Source organism: Bombina bombina, chromosome 3, assembly GCF_027579735.1.
Source record: "Bombina bombina isolate aBomBom1 chromosome 3, aBomBom1.pri, whole genome shotgun sequence".
Lineage (NCBI taxonomy): Eukaryota > Metazoa > Chordata > Amphibia > Anura > Bombinatoridae > Bombina > Bombina bombina.
Genome location: NC_069501.1, coordinates 1220176598 through 1220198113, shown reverse-complemented (window position 1 = coordinate 1220198113; position 21516 = coordinate 1220176598). Strand labels below are relative to the sequence as shown.

General features: G+C 39.7%; 1 protein-coding gene across 1 annotated transcript in view; it reads left to right on the top strand.

The window, feature by feature from the left end:
* MYO7A (myosin VIIA) overlaps positions 1 to 21516 on the top strand; it is a 290371-nt gene that overhangs the window by 110898 nt on the left and 157957 nt on the right. Inside the window, exon 16 of the mRNA XM_053705599.1 lies at positions 8491 to 8649. Coding sequence (XP_053561574.1) covers positions 8491 to 8649 — 159 coding nt within the window. The remainder of the gene's footprint in view (positions 1 to 8490; positions 8650 to 21516) is intronic.

The window sequence follows — 21516 nt, the reverse complement described above, 5'->3', positions numbered from 1 at the left end:
ATCATCACATATATAGAGAAATATTTATTTATAAATAAATAGAACATATTCCGTTGTGAAAACATTTTGCATGTACACTTTTTGTCTTCTCCATTGACTTCTATGGGGAATACGTGAACATGCATGCAATTTCGCAGTTCACATTACACGACTTAACGCGTGCGCAAAATAAGTTATTTCTCAACTTATAATAGCTGTGCAACCCCAAATGCAAAAAAACATTAACGCGCAGATTTCTCGCAACTAATTTGCCGCGCGACTTGCAGTCTTGCCCATGACTGTGTGTTTTGTTTACTTTATTTTGAAATTAAATGGTATGGTTTGCTCCATGCATTTGTAGGCTTTTCTCTTTCAAATGAGGGGTCTTGGAACTTTGCAGCTGCTATGGGAGCTGATATTGAGGGGTTAGAAAAACCTCCCCCCATTCAGCTCCCTAGCAGCTACCGGTGAATCCTGGCTTAGGCCCTTTGTGTCGTCACCAAGTGTACGTGGTGACGTCGGCCGGCACTCTCATGAAGCCTGGGAGTTCGGCCCACTAAGACCCCAATGATCTCTGGCCTGTAGTGAGGGCGGTCACCGAAAACAGCGTTTAATCAGTGATCCCCCTGTATGACGAGAAGGCTTGTCATGCGCCTACAGGTAGCGATGCACATGACAAGAATGCCTCATTATGCGCATCAAAGGGATTAAAAGTATTTTTTATCAATATTTCCAATTATTGATTGAAAGAGTACCATTTCATTGTTTCAGTGAAATTTACCTCTGAAATCAAATAGAACATTCCAAATTGTCTTGAAATACTTCCATAGATGTCAAAAAGTCCAGTTCTAGACTTTATCAAGTGCCTTTAGGTGACAAATTTGATAAGCACAAAAACCTTGAAAACCTGTTGAGAAGGATTGAGAAAATGCAGTGATCGCCAAGAAAATTTTGGATCCATGCTAAATATAGGGCTTTTTTTGGCAAACTAAAAATACGTTCCGAGAAACACCCAAAAATACGCTATTGTTATCAAGTAGACATAAAAGTACCCTTTTTCTCAGCCAAAATCCGTTCTAACAAAAATGTTAGATAGATTGTGATCGACCCCTTAAAGGGACACTGAACCCAATTTTTTTTTTATCGTGATTCAGATAGAGCATGCAATTTTAAGCAACTTTCTAAATTACTCCTATTATCAAATACTTTCCATTCTCTTGGAATCATTTAAATACTTGGGAATTATCATACCAGTAAATCACCGATTTGTACAAATTTAATATAACACCCATATTAACAATGATATGTGAAAGACTGAAATCTTGGCAAAGTCTACCCATCTCATTATCTGGGAGAATAGCCCTGTACAAAATGATTCTTCTTCCGAAACTTTTGTATATATTACAAAATACTCCATTAATAATGTATGGAAAGGACATCAGGCTGCTCAATCGGGTAGTTGGGAAATTCCTCTGGCAGGGGAAGAAGGCGAGAAACTCTTTAACAAAACTAACTGGGGCAAAAGAATACGGGGTCTAGCTTTGCCAGATATCCGGCAATATAATCTGGCTTTTCTGGCACGAACTGTGTCAGATTGGATTCTCTCTAAAAATTATGTCACAAACATATCATTAGAAACAAATATCTGTCACCCATATCTCCTTGCTGGTTTGGTTCACTGCACACCCAAACTATTACCCCCTGAAATCAAGAAGCTTAAAAGCATCTTTAACCCGATTAAAGCCTGGTGGAAAATAGGGACTGCCCTAAGAATTGATTGCAGTGTATCCCAATACTTACCAATAAAAGGAAATCCTAGATTCCAACCTGGCCTGGAAATGACCATATTCGATAGATGGTCTCAACTAGGACTGGTAAAGTTAGACAAATCTTTGAAAATGATTCAAATGTTATAAAAACATTCGAACATTTGAAAAATGAATTCAACTTAACACATAAGGAATTGTTTGCATACCTGCAACTTAGACATTATGGGTTAAAGATTATAAGGGATACAGAATGGTCATGGACCCTAGGTAAATTGGAGAAGTGGCTGACTTTAATAAAAGCCGGACGTATGTCAATCACTCCTTGCTATGCACTTCTTAATGCTAACAAAGGAACTCCTTTACTAGACCACATAGCAATGACATGGTCCAGATTAATCCCCTCAGAATCGATAGAGTCCAAAAGTGTACAGAAGTCGATTGATAGAGTTTCTCGGGCCTCTCTCTCTGCTACGTGGAGGGAAGCACACCTTAAAATTTTACATAGAACGTATTTTACCCCAGCCCTAGGTCATAAAATACATAACCTAGAATTTAGGGCTTGCCCAAAGTGCTCCTTTGTTGCAGCAGACCTGGTCCACATGTTATGGAACTGCCCAAAAATACGCCAATTTTGGAATAGAGTTGAATTTTGGCTCAACAAAAATCTGGTGGCTGCTCCTCTGGCCCTCACTTTGAGTCAGATTATTTTTTGTGTTCAACTGGAAGCACGGCAACAACCTCAGGAAAAATTAATTATTCTCACAATTTTAGCAGCTAGATACATGATTCTTAAGTATTGGAAGGGTTCAAAGACCCCCTCAATCCCGGAGCTAAAAAATTGTTTGAAGAAACAATGCATGATTGAACAAAGAGATACTAATATTGAAAATGAGGAGGATATAAATTTTTTTTTCCAGAAATGGTCAGCCTTTATCAAAGGCTATCCAACTAATGAAATAGAAATGATAATTTTTCCATTTAGGAACTCGGAACTGGTGTTGCTCAATCTATGGTAGGAGGCCGGAGTGGAGGCCGGAGAGGGTGAGGCATTGATTAAATATATAATCCAATTTATCCCTCCCCTTCCTTTCTGTTCTTTAGGATTTTTTTATTTTTTTTCTCAACCCACGAGACTGGGGCAACAAGGGGGGGGGGGTTAGGGGAGGAAGAAGGGGAAATGTATCAGAAAAAGGAAGGAGGTTAACAATAAGTAAATGTGTTAACAAGTGTAATTAATGCAGCATGGAGATAAGAAGTATTATTTACCTAAAATAGCATGTCAATTTAAATTTCTTTTCGATATGATGTAATAGACTCAATTGACTCGTATCAAGAATGTTATTGCTATGTTTTTGGTTCAATGTTTTGTTTATTGTTTTTTTTTTTTGTTTGTTTTCTTTGCCTTGTATACGTACCACTTATAAACCTCAATAAAAGAGTTTAAAAAAGAATTTGCATGTTCTATCTGAATCCCGAAAGAAAAATTTTGGGTTCAGTGTTCCTTTAAGTAGCTTTTTACTATGAGGCTCATAATAGAGCACATAATGCTTAAAATGATAGAAGACATATTAACCCCTTAACGATTGCAACGTACTCTGTAAGTCACTGGTCGTTAAGGGATTGTTTGGCTATAATAGCGCATGTCTTTTGCATGAGCAGCAAGACCACGCTATTAGACCGTCCCTCCCTCCTGAAGGTGAGACCGCGCTATTGAAAATGTCAACCCCATTAAAGGGTCAAATCATAATTAGCTGTTCAGCACCAATACATTATTAACTTAAATCTGTGCAGTAAAATAAAATATTTTATATATTTATTTCTTATGCTTTTTGAGTATCTTTTGTTTCATGAATTGATAAACTGAAATTATTTTATTTTTTAAACAAGTCAAGACTTCTGAATATAGAATGTTTTATCTAGTGAGAATATATAAAATCATTCTCAGTGGGCTGCAGAAGAACCTACTCAACAGAGGGCCTGGTGAAAAATATTTCTGGGCCCCCAAGGTAACTCAGTAGCAAGCTATTGTATAGACTGTCTGCTATGGGCACCTTCCAGCACTTGGGCTCTGTTGCCACGCCACCTGCTGCACTAATAGTAGTTCCACCCCTGTTAGTGGGGCTCATTTATGCACCCAGGAAAACATTTAACTATTTTCTTACAATTTCTCCAGTACAGTGGCCAAGATTACAATAAAAACTCAATTTATAGTGGAAAACCTTCTAATTATCTAAGCCTCAATCATTAGCCACTTACCGCAACCGCATTTGTTTACAGTATTTTCAATGAGAGACATAAAACCCCTTTACCAGCAGGATTATGAATAACTGTTATTAACAGCTTGGCATATTCATGTTTGTGCAGCAACTAAGCCGGTGTAAAACCTTTTAACGGCCATAATAGTCAAAATATTACATACTCTAATTTGTTAGACAATCAACCATACACTACTGTGTGTTTGACCCCCACAAAGGGGCTAAAATACAGTATAAAAGCCGCTCGGGATACTTGGAGCACTGCTCATACCAAGCGGAAACAACTACTGATCCAATCAGTAGCGCTTGTGACACATGAATCATGTGACTAGCACCTCTGGTTGGATCAGAAAAGGCAGCTGTTGGCTTTCATCATAGTAGACTTCTACCATCATGTTAATATTTTTCTTTATGTTTATCTGGGTGATCAGTGCCAAAGTATCTATTGCAATTAATGCAATAGCTAACAAATGTAGGCCTAGATTTGGAGTTTGGCGGTAAAAGGGCTGTTAACGCTCCGCGGGCTTTTTTCTGGCCGCACCATAAATTTAACTCTGGTATCGAGAGTTCAAACAAATGCTGCGTTAGGCTCCAAAAAAGGAGCGTAGAGCATTTGTACCGCAAATGCAACTCTCGATACCAGAGTTGCTTACGGACGCGGCCAGCCTCAAAAACGTGCTCGTGCACGATTCTCCCATAGGAAACAATGGGGCTGTTTGAGCTGAAAAAAAACCTAACACCTGCAAAAAAGCAGCGTTCAGCTCCTAACGCAGCCCCATTGTTTCCTATGGGGAAACACTTCCTACGTCTGCACCTAACACTCTAACATGTACCCCGAGTCTAAACACCCCTAACCTTACACTTATTAACCCCTAATCTGCCGCCCCCGCTATCGCTGACCCCTGCATTTTTTAACCCCTAATCTGCCGCTCCGTAAACCGCCGCAACCTACGTTATCCCTATGTACCCCTAATCTGCTGCCCTAACATCGCCGACCCCTATATTATATTTATTAACCCCTAATATGCCCCCCTCAACGTCGCCGACACCTGCCTACACTTATTAACCCCTAATCTGCCGAGCGGACCTGAGCGCTACTATAATAAAGTTATTAACCCCTAACCCGCCTCACTAACCCTATCAGAAATAGTATTAACCCCTAATCTGCCCTCCCTAACATCGCCGACACCTACCTTCAATTATTAATCCCTAATCTGCCGAGCGGAGCTCACCGCTATTCTAATAAATGTATTAACCCCTAAAGCTAAGTCTAACCCTAACACTAACACCCCCCTAACTTAAATATAATTTACATCTAACTAAATAAATTAACTCTTATTAAATAAATGATTCCTATTTAAAGCTAAATACTTACCTGTAAAATAAATCCTAATATAGCTACAATATAAATTATAATTATATTATAGCTATTTTAGGATTATTATTTATTTTACAGCCAACTTTGTAATTATTTTAACCAGGTACAATAGCTATTAAATAGTTAAGAACTATTTAATAGTTACCTAGTTAAAATAATAACAAATTTACCTGTAAAATAAATCCTAACCTAAGATATAATTAAACCTAACACTACCCTATCAATAAATTAATTAAATAAACTACCTACAATTACCTACAATTAACCTAACACTACACTATCAATAAATTAATTAAACACAATTCCTACAAATAAATACAATTAAATAAACTAGCTAAAGTACAAAAAATAAAAAAGAACTAAGTTACAAAAAATAAAAAAATATTTACAAACATAAGAAAAATATTACAACAATTTTAAACTAATTACACCTACTCTAAGCCCCCTAATAAAATAACAAAGCCCCCCAAAATAAAAAATTCCCTACCCTATTCTAAATTTAAAAAGTTACAAGCTCTTTTCCGATCAGCCAATAGAATGCGAGCTCAATCTGATTGGCTGATTGGATCAGCCAATCGGATTGAACTTGATTCTGATTGGCTGATTCCATCAGCCAATCAGAAAATTCCTACCTTAATTCCGATTGGCTGATAGAATCCTATCAGCCAATCGGAATTCGAGGGACGCCATCTTGGATGACGTCCCTTAAAGGAACCGTCATTAGTCGGGAGACAACGGAAGAAGAGGATGGATCCGCGTTGCCTGCTTCAAGATGGACCCGCTCCGCACCGGATGGAAGAAGATCGAAGATGCCGCTTGGAGAAGATGTTTGCCGGTCTGGATGTCCTCTTCTTGCCGGATAGGAGGAAGACTTTGGAGCCTCTTCTGGACCTCTTCAGCACCGGATGATGGATCGCCAACCCCCGCTTGGGTTGGATGAAGATGTTGGAGCCAGGACGGATCGGTGATACCTGGATGGTGAAGACAAGGTAGGAAGATCTTCAGGGGCTTAGTGTTAGGTTTATTTAAGGGGGGTTTGGGTTAGATTAGGGGTATGTGGGTGGTGGGTTGTAATGTTGGGGGGGTATTGTATTTATTCTTTTACAGGCAAAAGAGCTGAAATTCTTGGGGCATGCCCCGCAAAGGGCCCTGTTCAGGGCTGGTAAGGTAAAAGAGCTTGTAACTTTTTTAATTTAGAATAGGGTAGGGAATTTTTTATTTTGGGGGGCTTTGTTATTTTATTAGGGGGCTTAGAGTAGGTGTAATTAGTTTAAAATTGTTGTAATATTTTTCTTATGTTTGTAAATATTTTTTTATTTTTTGTAACTTAGTTCTTTTTTATTTTTTGTACTTTAGCTAGTTTATTTAATTGTATTTATTTGTAGGAATTGTGTTTAATTAATTTATTGATAGTGTAGTGTTAGGTTAATTGTAGGTAATTGTAGGTAGTTTATTTAATTAATTTATTGATAGGGTAGTGTTAGGTTTAATTATATCTTAGGTTAGGATTTATTTTACAGGTAAATTTGTTATTATTTTAACTAGGTAACTATTAAATAGTTCTTAACTATTTAATAGCTATTGTACCTGGTTAAAATAATTACAAAGTTGCCTGTAAAATAAATAATAATCCTAAAATAGCTATAATATAATTATAATTTATATTGTAGCTATATTAGGATTTATTTTACAGGTAAGTATTTAGCTTTAAATAGGAATCATTTATTTAATAAGAGTTAATTTATTTCATTAGATGTAAATTATATTTAAGTTAGGGGGGTGTTAGTGTTAGGGTTAGACTTAGCTTTAGGGGTTAATACATTTATTAGAATAGCGGTGAGCTCCGCTCGGCAGATTAGGGGTTAATAATTGAAGGTAGGTGTCGGCGATGTTAGGGAGGGCAGATTAGGGGGTTAATACTATTTATTATAGGGTTAGTGAGGCGGGTTAGGGGTTAATAACTTTATTATAGTAGCGCTCAGGTCCGCTCGGCAGATTAGGGGTTAATAAGTGTAGGCAGGTGTCGGCGACGTTGAGGGGGGCAGATTAGGGGTTAATAAATATAATATAGGGGTCGGCGGTGTTAGGGGTAGCAGATTAGGGGTACATAGGGATAACGTAGGTGGCGGCGCTTTGCGGTCGGAAGATTAGGGGTTAATTATTTTAAGTAGCTGGCGGCGACGTTGTGGGGGGCAGGTTAGGGGTTAATAAATGTAATACAGGGGTCGGCGGGGTTAGGGGCAGCAGATTAGGGGTACATAAGTATAACGTAGGTGGCGGTCGGCAGATTAGGGGTTAAAAATTTTAATCGAGTGGCGGCGATGTGGGGGGAGCTCGGTTTAGGGGTACATAGGTAGTTTATGGGTGTTAGTGTACTTTAGGGTACAGTAGTTAAGAGCTTTATGAACCGGCGTTAGCCAGAAAGCTCTTAACTCCTGCTATTTTCAGGCGGCTGGAGTTTTGTCGTTAGAGCTCTAACGCTCACTTCAGAAACGACTCTAAATACCGGCGTTAGAAAGATCCCATTGAAAAGATAGGATACGCAATTGACGTAAGGGGATCTGCGGTATGGAAAAGTCGCGGCTGAAAAGTGAGCGTTAGACCCTTTAATCACTGACTCCAAATACCAGCGGGCGGCCAAAACCAGCGTTAGGAGCCTCTAACGCTGGTTTTGACGGCTACCGCCGAACTCCAAATCTAGGCCGTAATGTGCAGATGGACAGAGCTTTCTACTGTCATACACCAAAATATGAATACCAGTATGCATTATTTCTAGTAACAAAAGGAGACAGGTAGGAAGAAAGGTAAACATGAAGTCAGGAATGTATTTTCAATGTACATTTTTGAATAGCTTATGTGCAATCACATTATTTTCTAGATAATAGTAATAGCATATAATTGTGTATATGTAGCCTCTCTTGTACATAGGGAAGAATGTCCACAACAAGAATTAAAGAAACCAAAATTAGACATCTTCCCATAGTAGTCTGACTAATGTCTCCTTGTATCCAAAGATGAGATCTCTAAGGGGATCATGCACAGTAATTGCATTAGTATATTTCCTTGAATTTTGTAAATATCCAATTTGCTATTTTTATTTTCTTGACAGTTGTTTGATCGGGAGTTGTGCGTTCGGCAGCTGAGATACTCAGGAATGATGGAGACTATCCGGATCCGCAGGGCAGGATATCCCATCCGATACACATTTGTGGAATTTGTTGACAGATATCGAGTGCTGATGCCGGGAGTGAAACCTGCCTATAAACAGGTACGCTCATATAGCAATACAGTAATTGTTGCCTTAAAGACTTAAGTGCTGGGGATAATTACTGTAGCCCTTACATCTGATAACAGTAGATAATTCATAAATAGCTATTCTGGGGCTGCAAAACATTCACCATATTTTATTAGTCAGAGAAAAAGTTACTAGTCTCTTCAGTATTAAAAGGGTTAAAAGCCTAATTCTTTATTTGTCAGTGTCTATTTGTTTTTATCTCCTGGACTAGTGAGCACATTTATCTCTGTCATAAAGGAACCTTATAAACAAATCATATGTATCATAAAGCTAAAACTTCTTAGCTGAGCAGCAGATTGCAATGAATAACGCAGTTTGTTCTGTTAAATATGTATATTTTATTATGGGGTTTTCACTTATTTCCCTGCCTTAATGATCACGTACCCTTGCTAATCACAGCCCTGTCCATATGGCTGGTATGAAGGTACATTGTGCAGCAGATAAATATAAAAGAGTCTACACTTAAAGGGACAGTCTACTCCAGAATTTGTATTGTTTAAAAAGATAGATAATACCTGTATTACCCATTCCCCAGTTTTGCATAACCAACACTGTTATATTAATATGTTTTACCTCTGTGATTACCTTGTAGCTAAGCTTCTGCAGACTGCCCCTTTATATCAGTTCTTTTGACAGACTTGCATTTTAACCAATCAGTGCCCTCTCATAAGTAACTCCACAGGCATGAGCACTATGTTATCTATATGGCACACATTAACTAACACAAATGCATTCAGATAAGAGACGCCTTCAAGGGATTAGAAATTGGAATTAGCATATGAGCCTACCTAGGTTTAGATTTCAACTAAGAATACCAAGAGAACAAAGCAAATTTGAGGATACAAGTAAATTGGAAAGTTGTTTAAAATGACATGCCCTATCTGAATCATGAACGTTTAATTTTGACTAGACTGTCCCTTTAAGGTGGTTTTGTATTGATTCTTCCCAGTTAATCCAGTTAGTTCATTCTAATTTATTAAACTGGTTTATTAAACAAACATACCCAAAACTATTTCTTATCTCTACGCTGTAATAAAATATAGAATGAATGTATATTCAGTCAATATAATTTGACATTGTTTGTAAAGTATCTGGTACACCAGGAGGAATGTTAGGATTTTTTATTTGAATGTTAAGTTATTGTTTTTTTGGTAATTTTTAATTAATTTTTTAGGGAGATAGTCTTTTTTTATTTTATATAAGTGGGGTTAATATAGGGGGTGTTAGGTTAGGGGCTTAGTAAATAGATTAATACTTTGCGTTGTAGGGGGTTGGCGGATTAGGGGTTAATAGGTTTAATAGGTAGATTGTGATGGGGGTTGGCGGATTAGGGGTTAATAGGGTCATTAGGTACTTTGCGTTGTTGGGGGATGGCGGGTTAGGGTTAATTGTGTTGATAGGTACTTTGCGTTGTGGGGCGATGGCGGATTAGGGGTTAATACATTTATTAGGTAGTTTGCGATGTGGGGGGATGGCGGTTAAGAGGTTAATACATTTTATTATTAGTTGCGATGTGGGGGGATGGCAGATATAGGGGTTTTGACGTGTCGGGTTAATTTTTGGGAGGCGCGGTTAGACTTTTACGGGGGTTAAACTTTTTTTTTTTTTTACTTAAGCGCAGGCAGTTCATAAACTGCCGTAAGTCACTGGCAACTCCAGAAATGTGTATTTCCTAACATTTTTGAATGTCGCAGTTTTTTTCCGACTTAAGGCAGTTTATTAAGTGATTCACCCGAAGTGCGAGGTAAACTTACGGGTGGTACGCCGTATATGTAATCTCGTCCCTTGGCGTGAGCTTTATGGAAGTGTGCATACATACATAAAGCCCCATAGCTCAATTATGTTTGCAATATGTGAGTGAGATCAGCTCAGTCTATTACTGTATGCTACTGGTGAGTGCTTCATTAGAAGAATGCCTTCGGCGTCACACTTTGTTATTTTCCAGGAACAATTTATATGCACACAACTTGATCCTTACATGTGGGCTATTGTGCAAACATATATTGCAAAGTATTTTAAAGCAACATTCACACCCAAACATGCCTAGTATCCATCATACTGTTTTTCAAACAATCGGCTAGATTACGAGTTTTGCGTTAGGCTTAAAAAGCAGCGTTGGCTGGTGCTAATGCTGCTTTTTAACGCCCGCTGGTATTACGAGTCTTGCAGGTACAGGTGTACCGCTCACTTTCTTCTACAAGATACGACGAGTCCACGGATTTCATCCCTACTTGTGGGATATTAACCTCCTGCTAACAGGAAGTGGCAAAGAGCACCACAGCAGAGCTGTATATATAGCTCCTCCCTTCCCTCCACCCCCAGTCATTCTCTTTGCCTGTGTTATTAATAGGAAGAGGTAAAGTGAGGTGTTAGTTTTAGATTCTTCAATCAAGAAGTTTTTTATTTTAAATGGTACCGGTGAGTACTATTTTTCTCAGGGAGATATGGAGATGAAGATTTCTGCCCTGAGGTTGATGATCTTAGCAGTTGTAACTAAGATCCACGTTGGTTCCCACAGAGTTTCCGAAGGTAGTGAAAGAGAAATCTTCAGTGTGGAGAACGGTTTCATGCTACAAGCAGCATTGAGGTATGTTCAGTCTTTTATTTCTGAGGAGACTTGGTATATTAGAACAGGCTGACATTTTTTCCCTGCTAGGGAAGGGGTAAGCAGTAGACCTGTACATAAAGGGTATTACTGAAAATCCTGTGTTTATAATTTTATTTGACATAGTACTGGGCAATATCAATAGGACACTGGGAGAGGCAGCTTGACGTTTTTTTATTTGATTGCATAACAAATAATCAGTATGGCTGCAGTGTAAACAGAAATGTTTTAGGGATCCACATTGCTAACTTGGCAAACCGCTTCCCATGCGGTTATACAGACTGATATGATCGACGTCCATGATGGGCGGGGCCTATTTTCACGCACTCAGACGCGCAGTTTACTCTGACTGAGAAGGCAGCAGGCATAAGCTCCGGTGGGCCCTAAACTTGTGTTCTGTTCACCGGATCATTGTCGAGTCATTTTGCAGTACCCTGGGGGTCATTTTTTTCAATAAAATATATTTTGTGCTTTAAAATGTCTTTTAGAGGTTAAATTAACCCTTTGCTCTTAGGGTGCAATAATTTTTGGCCCAATTGAATAAGTTTATTTAGTTGTATAGCGTTATTTAAACGTTTTAAGCAGTTTAGGAAAATTGTGTGCTTTTTATTTCTTAAAGGCGCAGTACACATTTTTTGAAAAATCAATAAATAAAGTGTTTAACGACTATTGTGGTTTATACTAGTCTGTTCAACATGTCTGACATTGAGGAAACTAATTGCGCTATGTGTTTAGAAGCCATTGTGGAACCCCCTCTTACTTTGTGTACCTCTTGTACTGAAAGGGCCTTACAATTTAAAGCATATTTTAGGTAAAGAAAGTGTGCCTAAGGATAATTCTCAGTCTGAAGAGAATCAGGATATGCCATCCAATTCTCCCCAAGTGTCACAACCTTTAACGCCCACACAAGCGACGCCAAGTACCTCAAGTGCATCTAATTCTTTTACTCTGCAGGATATGGCTGCAGTTATGTCAACTACCCTTACAGAGGTATTATCTAAATTACCAGTGTTACAGGGTAAATGCAGTAGGTCAGGTATTAATGTGAATACTGAATCCTCTGATGCTTTATTGGCTATTTCCGATGTACCCTCACAGGGCTCTGAGTTGGGGGTCAGGGAATGGCTGTCTGATTGAGATGTCATGTCCTTTAAATTTAAGCTTGAACACCTCCGTCTGTTACTTCGGGGGGTTTTAGCGACTGGATGATTGTGACCCTATTGTGATACCAACAGAGAAATTGTGTAAAATGGACAACAAATATCTAGAGGTGCCTACTTACACGGATGTTTTTGCAGTTCCTAAAATAATTTTGGAAATTATAGAAAAGGAATGGGACAGACCGGGTATACCGTTCTCTCCTCCTCCTACTTTCAAGAAAATGTATCCCATATCAGACACCATTCGGGACTCCTGGCAGTCGGTCCCTAAGGTGGAGGGAGCTATATCTACCCTGGCTAAGCGTATAACTATACTCCACAAAGTAGAAAGGGAATTTTGCTCAATCCAAGTCCGTCTGGAGACCCAACCAGGCTTGGAATAAAGGTAAACAATCCAAGAAGCCCGATGCTGCTACAAAGACAGCATGAAGGGGCGGCACCCAATCCGGGACTGGATCTAGTAGGGGGCAGACTTTCTTTCTTTACCCAGGCTTGGGCAAGAGATGTTCAGGACCCATGGGCATTGGAAATCGTAACCCATGGGTATCAACTGGAGTTCAAGGTTTTTCTCCCAAGAGAGAGATTTCATCTTTCACGATTGTCTGTAGACCAGATAAAAAGAGAGGCGTTCTTACGCTGTGTAAAAGACCTCTCTACCATGGGAGTAATTTGTCCCATTCCAAAACTGGAACAGGGTCAGGGGTTTTACTCAAATCTTTTTGTGGTTCCCAAAAAAGAGGGAACTTTCAGACCCATTTTAGATCTCAAGTGTCTAAACATGTTTCTCAGAGTCCCATCGTTCAAGATGGAGACTATACGCACAATCTTACCAATGATCCAGGAGGGTCAATTTATGACTACCGTGGACTTGAAGGATGCATACCTTCATATCCCTATTCACAAGGATCATCATCAGTTCCTAAGGTTTGCCTTCCTGGACAAACATTTTCAGTTTGTGGCTCTTCCCTTCAGGTTGGCAACAGCACCCAGGATCTTTACAAAGGTTCTAGGGTCCCTTCTGGCGGTTCTCAGACCGCGGGGCATAGCAGTGGCACCTTATCTGGATGATATTTTGATTCCGGCGTCAACTTATCATCTGACAAAATCTCACACGGACACAGTGTTGTCTTTTCTGAGAACCCATGGTTGGAAGGTGAACATAGAAAAGAGTTCACTAGTTCCATGGACAAGGGTTCCCTTCTTGGGAACTCTGATAGACTCTGTAGACATGAAAATATTTCTGACGGAGATCAGAAAATCAAACATTCTAAATACTTGTCGAGCCCTTCAGTCCATCCCTCGGCCATCAGTGGCTCAGTGTATGGAGGTAATTGGGTTAATGGTGGCGGCAATAGACATCATTCCGTTTGCTCGTTTTAATCTCAGACCGCTGCAGCTGTGCATGCTCGGACAGTGGAATGGGGACTATGCGAATTTATCTCCTCAGATAAATCTAGATCAAGAGACCAGAGACTCTCTTCTTTGGTGGTTGTGGCCGGATCATCTTTCCCAGGGGACGTGTTTCCGCAGACCCTTGTGGGTGATAGTGACAACGGACGCCAGTCTACTGGGCTGAGGTGCAGTCTGGAATTCCCTGATGGCTCAGGGTGTTTGGACTCAGGTGGAGTCTCTACTTCCAATCAATATTCTGGAACTGAGAGCAATATTCAATGCGCATCAGATTCCAGTCGGACAATATCATGACTGTGGCTTATATCAATCATCAGGGGGGAACAAGGAGTTCCTTAGCGATGATAGAAGTATCCAAGATAATCCGATGGGTGGAGGCCCACTCTTGTTATCTGTCGGCAATCTACATCCCAGGAGTAGAGAACTGGGAAGCGGATTTTCTAAGTTGACAGACTTTTCAACCGGGGGAGTGGGAACTCAACCCGGAGGTGTTTGCCTCACTAATCCTCCAATGGGGCAGGCCGGAATTGGATCTGATGGCATCTCGACAGAATGCCAAGCTTCCACAATACGGATCCAGGTCGAGGGATCCTCAGGCCAAACTGATAGATGCCTTGGCAGTGCCTTGGTCATTCAGCCTAGCTTATGTGTTTCCACCGTTTCCTCTCCTTCCACGCGTGATTGCTCAGATCAAACAGGAGAGATCTTCAGTAATCCTGATAGCGCCTGCGTGGCCACGCAGGACTTGGTATGCGGATCTAGTGGACATGTCCTCTCTGTCACCATGGAAACTTCCTTTGAGACAGGACCTTCTCATTCAAGAACCTTTCCAACATCCAAATCTAAATTCTCTGCAGCTGACTGCTTGGAGATTGAACACTTGATTTTATCTAAGCGGGGATTCTCAGATTCGGTCATTGATACTTTGATACAGGCACGTAAGCCTGTCACTAGAAAGATCTATCATAAGATATGGCGTAAATATCTTTATTGGTGTGAATCCAAGGGCTACTCATGGAGTAAAGTTAGGATTCCCAGGATTCTGTCTTTTCTCCAAGAAGGATTGGAGAAAGGGTTATCAGCAAGTTCCTTAAAGGGACAGATTTCTGCTTTGTCAATTTTGCTTCACAAACGTTTGGCAGATGTGCCAGATGTTCAGTCTTTTTGTCAGGCTCTAACCAGAATTAAGCCATTATTTAGACCAATTACTCCTCCCTGGAGTTTGAATTTAGTTCTTAGAGTTCTTCAAGGGGTTCAGTTTGAACCTATGCATTCCATAGATATTAAATTGTTATCTTGGAAAGGTTTGTTTTTGGTTGCTATTTCTTCTGCTCGTAGAGTTTCTGAGCTTTCAGCGTTGCAATGTGATTCGCCTTATCTTATATTCCATTCTGATAAGGTGGTTTTGCGTACCAAACCTGGATTTCTTCCTAAGGTTCTTTCAAATAAGAATATTAATCAGGAAATTGTTGTTCCTTCCTTGTGTCCTAATCCTTCTTCTAAGAAGGAGCGTCTGTTACATAACCTGGACGTGGTCCATGCCTTGAAGTTTTACTTACAGGCGACTAAGGATTTCCGTCAATCATCTTCATTATTCATTGTTTATTCTGGAAAGCGTAGGGGTCAGATAGCTACGGCTACCTCTCTTTCTTTTTGGCTGAGGAGTATCATCCGCCTGGCATATGAGACTGCTGCACAGCAGCCTCCTGAAAGAATTACGGCTCATTCTACTAGGGCTGCGGCTTCCACATGGGCCTTTAAAAACTATGCTTCTGTTTAACAGATTTGTAAGGCTGCGACTTGGTTGCTCTTCATACTTTTTCCAAATTTTACAAATTTGATACTTTTACTTCTTCTGAGGCTGTTTTTGGGAGAAAAGTTCTTCAAGCAGTGGTGCCTTCCGTTTAGGTCTCTGTTTTGTCCCTCCCGTTTCATCCGTGTCCTGTAGCTTTGGTATTGTATCCCACAAGTAAGGATGAAATCCGTGGACACGTAAGTGTATTTGCGGTATTTCCAAGTCTGGCCAAAAAAAGGAAATTTATGCTTACCTGATAAATTGATTTCTTCTACGATGCAATGAGTCCACGGCCCTCCCTGTCGTTTTTAAGACAGATTTTATTTTTTACAACTTCTGTCACCTCTGCACCTTTAGCTTTTCCTTTCTCTTCCTAAACCTTCGGTCGAATGACTGGGGGTGGAGGGAAGGGCGGAGCTATATAATCAGCCCTGCTGTGGTGCTCTTTGCCACTTCCTGTTAGCAGGAGGTTAATATCCCACAAGTAAGGATGAAATCCGTGGACTCGTCGTATCGTAGAAGAAATCAATTTATCAGGTAAGCATAAATTTCCTTTTTTTGGCCAGACTTGGAAATACCGCAAATACACTTACGTAAATTGCGTAGCCTCTTTTTTTTATGGGACTTGCATAGCGCCGGTATTACGAGTCTGACAAAACGTTAGCGGTACACCCTCTCCTGTCAAGACTGGTACCGCATTTTAAAGTCAGTAATTAAGAGTTTTACACTACAACGCCGTAGCATAAAACGCTTAACTAAAGTGCTAAAAAGTACACTAACACCCATAAACTACCTATTAACCCCTAAACCAAGGCCCCTACCCACAGCGCAAACACTAAAATAAAATTTTTAACCCCTAATCTGCCGAACCGGACACCGCCGCCACTATAATAAATATATTAACCCCTAAACCACCGCACTCCTGCATCTCAAACACTAGTTAAATATTATTAACCCCTAATCTGCCGCCCCCAACGTCGCCGCCACTATATTAAAGTTATTAACCCTTAAATCTAAGTCTAACCCTAACACCCCCTAACTTATATATAATTTAAATAAATCTAAATAAAAATAACTATCATTAACTAAATAATTCCTATTTAAAACTAAATACTCACCTATAAAATAAACCCTAAGCTAGCTACAATATAACTAATAGTTACATTGTAGCTAGCTTAGGATTTATTTTTATTTTACAGGCAAGATTGTATTTATTTTAACTAGGTAGAATAGTTACTAAATAGTTATTAACTATTTAATAACTACCTAGTTAAACTAAAGACACATTTACCTGTAAAATAAAACCTAACCTAAATTACACTAACACCTAACACTGCACTATAATTAAATTAATTCCCTAAATTAAATACAATTAAATACAATTAAATAAAATTATCTAAAGTACAAAAAAAAACACTGAATTACAGAAAATAGTAAACAAATTACAAGATTTTTAAACTAATTACACCTAACCCCCCTAACAAAATAAAAAGCTCCCCCTCAAAATAAAAAAAGCCCTACCCTACACTAAATTACAAATAGCCCTTAAAAGTGCCTTTTGCGGGGCATTGCCCCAAAGTAATCAGCTCTTTTACCTGTAAAAAAAATTACAAATCCCCCCCAACATTAAAACCCACCACCCACACAACCAACTCTACTCTAAAACCCACCCAATACCCCCTTAAACAAAACCTAACACTAACCCCTTGAAGATCACTTTACCGGTAGAAGTCTTCATCCAACCGGGCCGAAGTCCTCAACGAAGCCGGGAGAAGTCTTAATCCAAGCCGGGCGAAGTGGTCCTCCAGACAGCAGAAGTCTTCATCCAGACGGCGGCCTAGATTTGGAGTTCGGCGGTAAAAGGGCTGTTAACGCTCCGCGGGCTTTTTTCTGGCCGCACCATAATATTAACTCTGGTATCGAGAGTTTAATCAAATGCTGCGTTAGGCTCCAAAAAAGGAGCGTAGAGCATTTTTACCGCAAATGCAACTCTCGATACCAGAGTTGCTTACGGACGCGGCCGGCCTCAAAAACGTGCTCGTGCACGATTCCCCCATAGGAAACAATGGGACTGTTTGAGCTGAAAAAAAACCTAACACCTGCAAAAAAGCAGCGTTCAGCTCCTAACGCAGCCCCATTGTTTCCTATGGGGAAACACTTCCTACGTCTGCACCTAACACTCTAACATGTACCCCGAGTCTAAACACCCCTAACCTTACACTTATTAACCCCTAATCTGACGCCCCCGACATCGCTGACCCCTGCATATTTTTTTAAACCCCTAATCTGCCGCTCCGTAAACCGCCGCAACCTACGTTATCCCTATGTACCCCTAATCTGCTGCCCTAACATCGCCGACCCCTATATTATATTTATTAACCCCTAATCTGCCCCCCTCAACGTCGCCGACACCTGCCTACACTTATTAACCCCTAATCTGCCGAGCGGACCTGAGCGCTACTATAATAAAGTTATTAACCCCTAATCCGCCTCACTAACCCTATCATAAATAGTATTAACCCCTAATCTGCCCTCCCTAACATCGCCGACACCTACCTTCAATTATTAACCCCTAATCTGCCGAGCGGACCTCACCGCTACTATAATAAATGTATTAACCCCTAAAGCTAAGTCTAACCCTAACACTAACACCCCCCTAAGTTAAATATAATTTAAATCTAACGAAATAAATTAACTCTTATTAAATAAATTATTCCTATTTAAAGCTAAATACTTACCTGTAAAATAAATCCTAATATAGCTACAATATAAATTATAATTATATTATAGCTATTATAGGATTAATATTTATTTTACAGGTAACTTTGTAATTATTTTAACCAGGTACAATAGCTATTAAATAGTTAAGAACTATTTAATAGTTACCTAGTTAAAATAATAACAAAATTACCTGTAAAATAAGTCCTAACCTAAGTTATAATTAAACCTAACACTACCCTATCAATAAAATAATTAAATAAAATACCTACAATTACCTACAATTAACCTAACACTACACTATCAATAAATTAATTAAATACAATTCCTACAAATAAATACAATTAAATAAACTAGCTAAAGTACAAAAAATAAAAAAATCTAAGTTACAGAAAATAAAAAAATATTTACAAACATAATAAAAATATTACAACAATTTTAAACTAATTACACCTACTCTAAGCCCCCTAATAAAATAACAAAGCCCCCCAAAATAAAAAATTCCCTACCCTATTCTAAATTAAAAAAGTTACAAGCTCTTTTACCTTACCAGCCCTGAACAGGGCCCTTTGCGGGGCATGCCCCAAGAAGTTCAGCTCTTTTGCCTGTAAAAAAAAACATACAATACCCCCCCCCCAACATTACAACCCACCACCCACATACCCCTAATCTAACCCAAACCCCCCTTAAATAAACCTAACACTAAGCCCCTGAAGATCTTCCTACCTTGTCTTCACCATCCAGGTATCACCGATCCGTCCTGGCTCCAACATCTTCATCCAACCCAAGCGGGGGTTGGCGATCCATAATCCGGTCCAGAAGAGGCTCCAAAGTCTTCCTCCTATCCGGCAAGAAGAGGACATCCAGACCGGCAAACATCTTCTCCAAGCGGCATCTTCGATCTTCTTCCATCCGGAGCGAAGCGGCAGGATCCTGAAGACATCCAGCGCGGAACATCCATCCGGACCGACGACTGAACGACGAATGACTGTTCCTTTAAGGGACGTCATCCAAGATGGCGTCCCTCAAATTCCGATTGGCTGATAGGATTCTATCAGCCAATCGGAATTAAGGTAGGAATTTTCTGATTGGCTGATGGAATCAGCCAATCAGAATCTAGTTCAATCCGATTGGCCGATCCAATCAGCCAATCAGATTGAGCTCGCATTCTATTGGCTGATCGGAACAGCCAATAGAATGCGAGCTCAATCTGATTGGCTGATTGGATCAGCCAATCGGATTGAACTTGATTCTGATTGGCTGATTCCATCAGCCAATCAGAAAATTCCTACCTTAATTCCGATTGGCTGATAGAATCCTATCAGCCAATCGGAATTCGAGGGACGCCATCTTGGATGACGTCCCTTAAAGGAACAGTCATTCGTCGTTCAGTCGTCGGTCCGGATGGATGTTCCGCGCTGGATGTCTTCAGGATCCTGCCGCTTCGCTCCGGATGGAAGAAGATCGAAGATGCCGCCTGGATGATGACTTCAATCGGATGGAAGACCCTCTTCTGCCCCACTTGGATGAAGACTTTGACCGGATCATGGACCTCTTCAGCCCCCGCTTGGGCTTGGATCAGGACATCGGAGGAGCTCTTCAGGACGGATCGGTGAACCTGGTATGGTGAAGACAAGGTAGGAAGATCTTCAGGGGCTTAGTGTTAGGTTTATTTAAGGGGGGTTTGGGTTAGATTAGGGGTATGTGGGTGGTGGGTTGTAATGTTGGGGGGGGTATTGTATTTATTCTTTTACAGGCAAAAGAGCTGAAATTCTTGGGGCATGCCCCGCAAAGGGCCCTGTTCAGGGCTGGTAAGGTAAAAGAGCTTGTAACTTTTTTAATTTAGAATAGGGTAGGGAATTTTTTATTTTGGGGGGCTTTGTTATTTTATTAGGGGGCTTAGAGTAGGTGTAATTAGTTTAAAATTGTTGTAATATTTTTATTATGTTTGTAAATATTTTTTTATTTTCTGTAACTTAGATCTTTTTTATTTTTTGTACTTTAGCTAGTTTATTTAATTGTATTTATTTGTAGTAATTGTATTTAATTAATTTATTGATAGTGTAGTGTTAGGTTAATTGTAGGTAATTGTAGGTAGTTTATTTAATTATTTTATTGATAGGGTAGTGTTAGGTTTAATTATATCTTAGGCTAGGACTTATTTTACAGGTAATTTTGTTATTATTTTAACTAGGTAACTATTAAATAGTTCTTAACTATTTAATAGCTATTGTACCTGGTTAAAATAATTACAAAGTTACCTGTAAAATAAATATTAATCCTAAAATAGCTATAATATAATTATAATTTATATTGTAGCTATATTAGGATGTATTTTACAGGTAAGTATTTAGCTTTAAATAGGAATCATTTATTTAATAAGAGTTAATTTATTTCGTTAGATGTAAATTATATTTAATTTAGGGGGTTGTTAGTGTTAGGGTTAGACTTAGCTTTAGGGGTTAATACATTTATTAGAATAGCGGTGAGCTCCGGTCGGCAGATTAGGGGTTAATAATTGAAGTTAGGTGTCGGCGATGTTAGGGAGGGCAGATTAGGGGTTAATACTATTTATGATAGGGTTAGTGAGGCGGGTTAGGGGTTCATAACTTTATTATAGTAGCGCTCAGGTCCGCTCGGCAGATTAGGGGTTAATAAGTGTAGGCAGGTGTCGGCGACGTTGAGGGGGGCAGATTAGGGGTTAATAAATATAATATAGGGGTCGGCGATGTTAGGGGTAGCAGATTAGGGGTACATAGGGATAACGTAGGTGGCGGCGATTTGCGGTCGGAAGATTAGGGGTTAATTATTTTAAGTAGCTTGCGGCGACGTTGTGGGGGGCAAGTTAGGGGTTAAGAAATATAATATAGGGGTCGGCGGGGTTAGGGGCAGCAGATTAGGGGTACATAAGTATAACGTAGGTGGCGGTCGGCAGATTAGGGGTTAAAAATTTAAATCGAGTGGCGGCGATGTGGGGGGAGCTCGGTTTAGGGGTACATAGGTAGTTTATGGGTGTTAGTGTACTTTAGGGTACAGTAGTTAAGAGCTTTATAAACCGGCGTTAGCCAGAAAGCTCTTAACTCCTGCTATTTTCAGGCGGCTGGAATTTTGTCGTTAGAGCTCTAACGCTCACTTCAGAAACGACTCTAAAT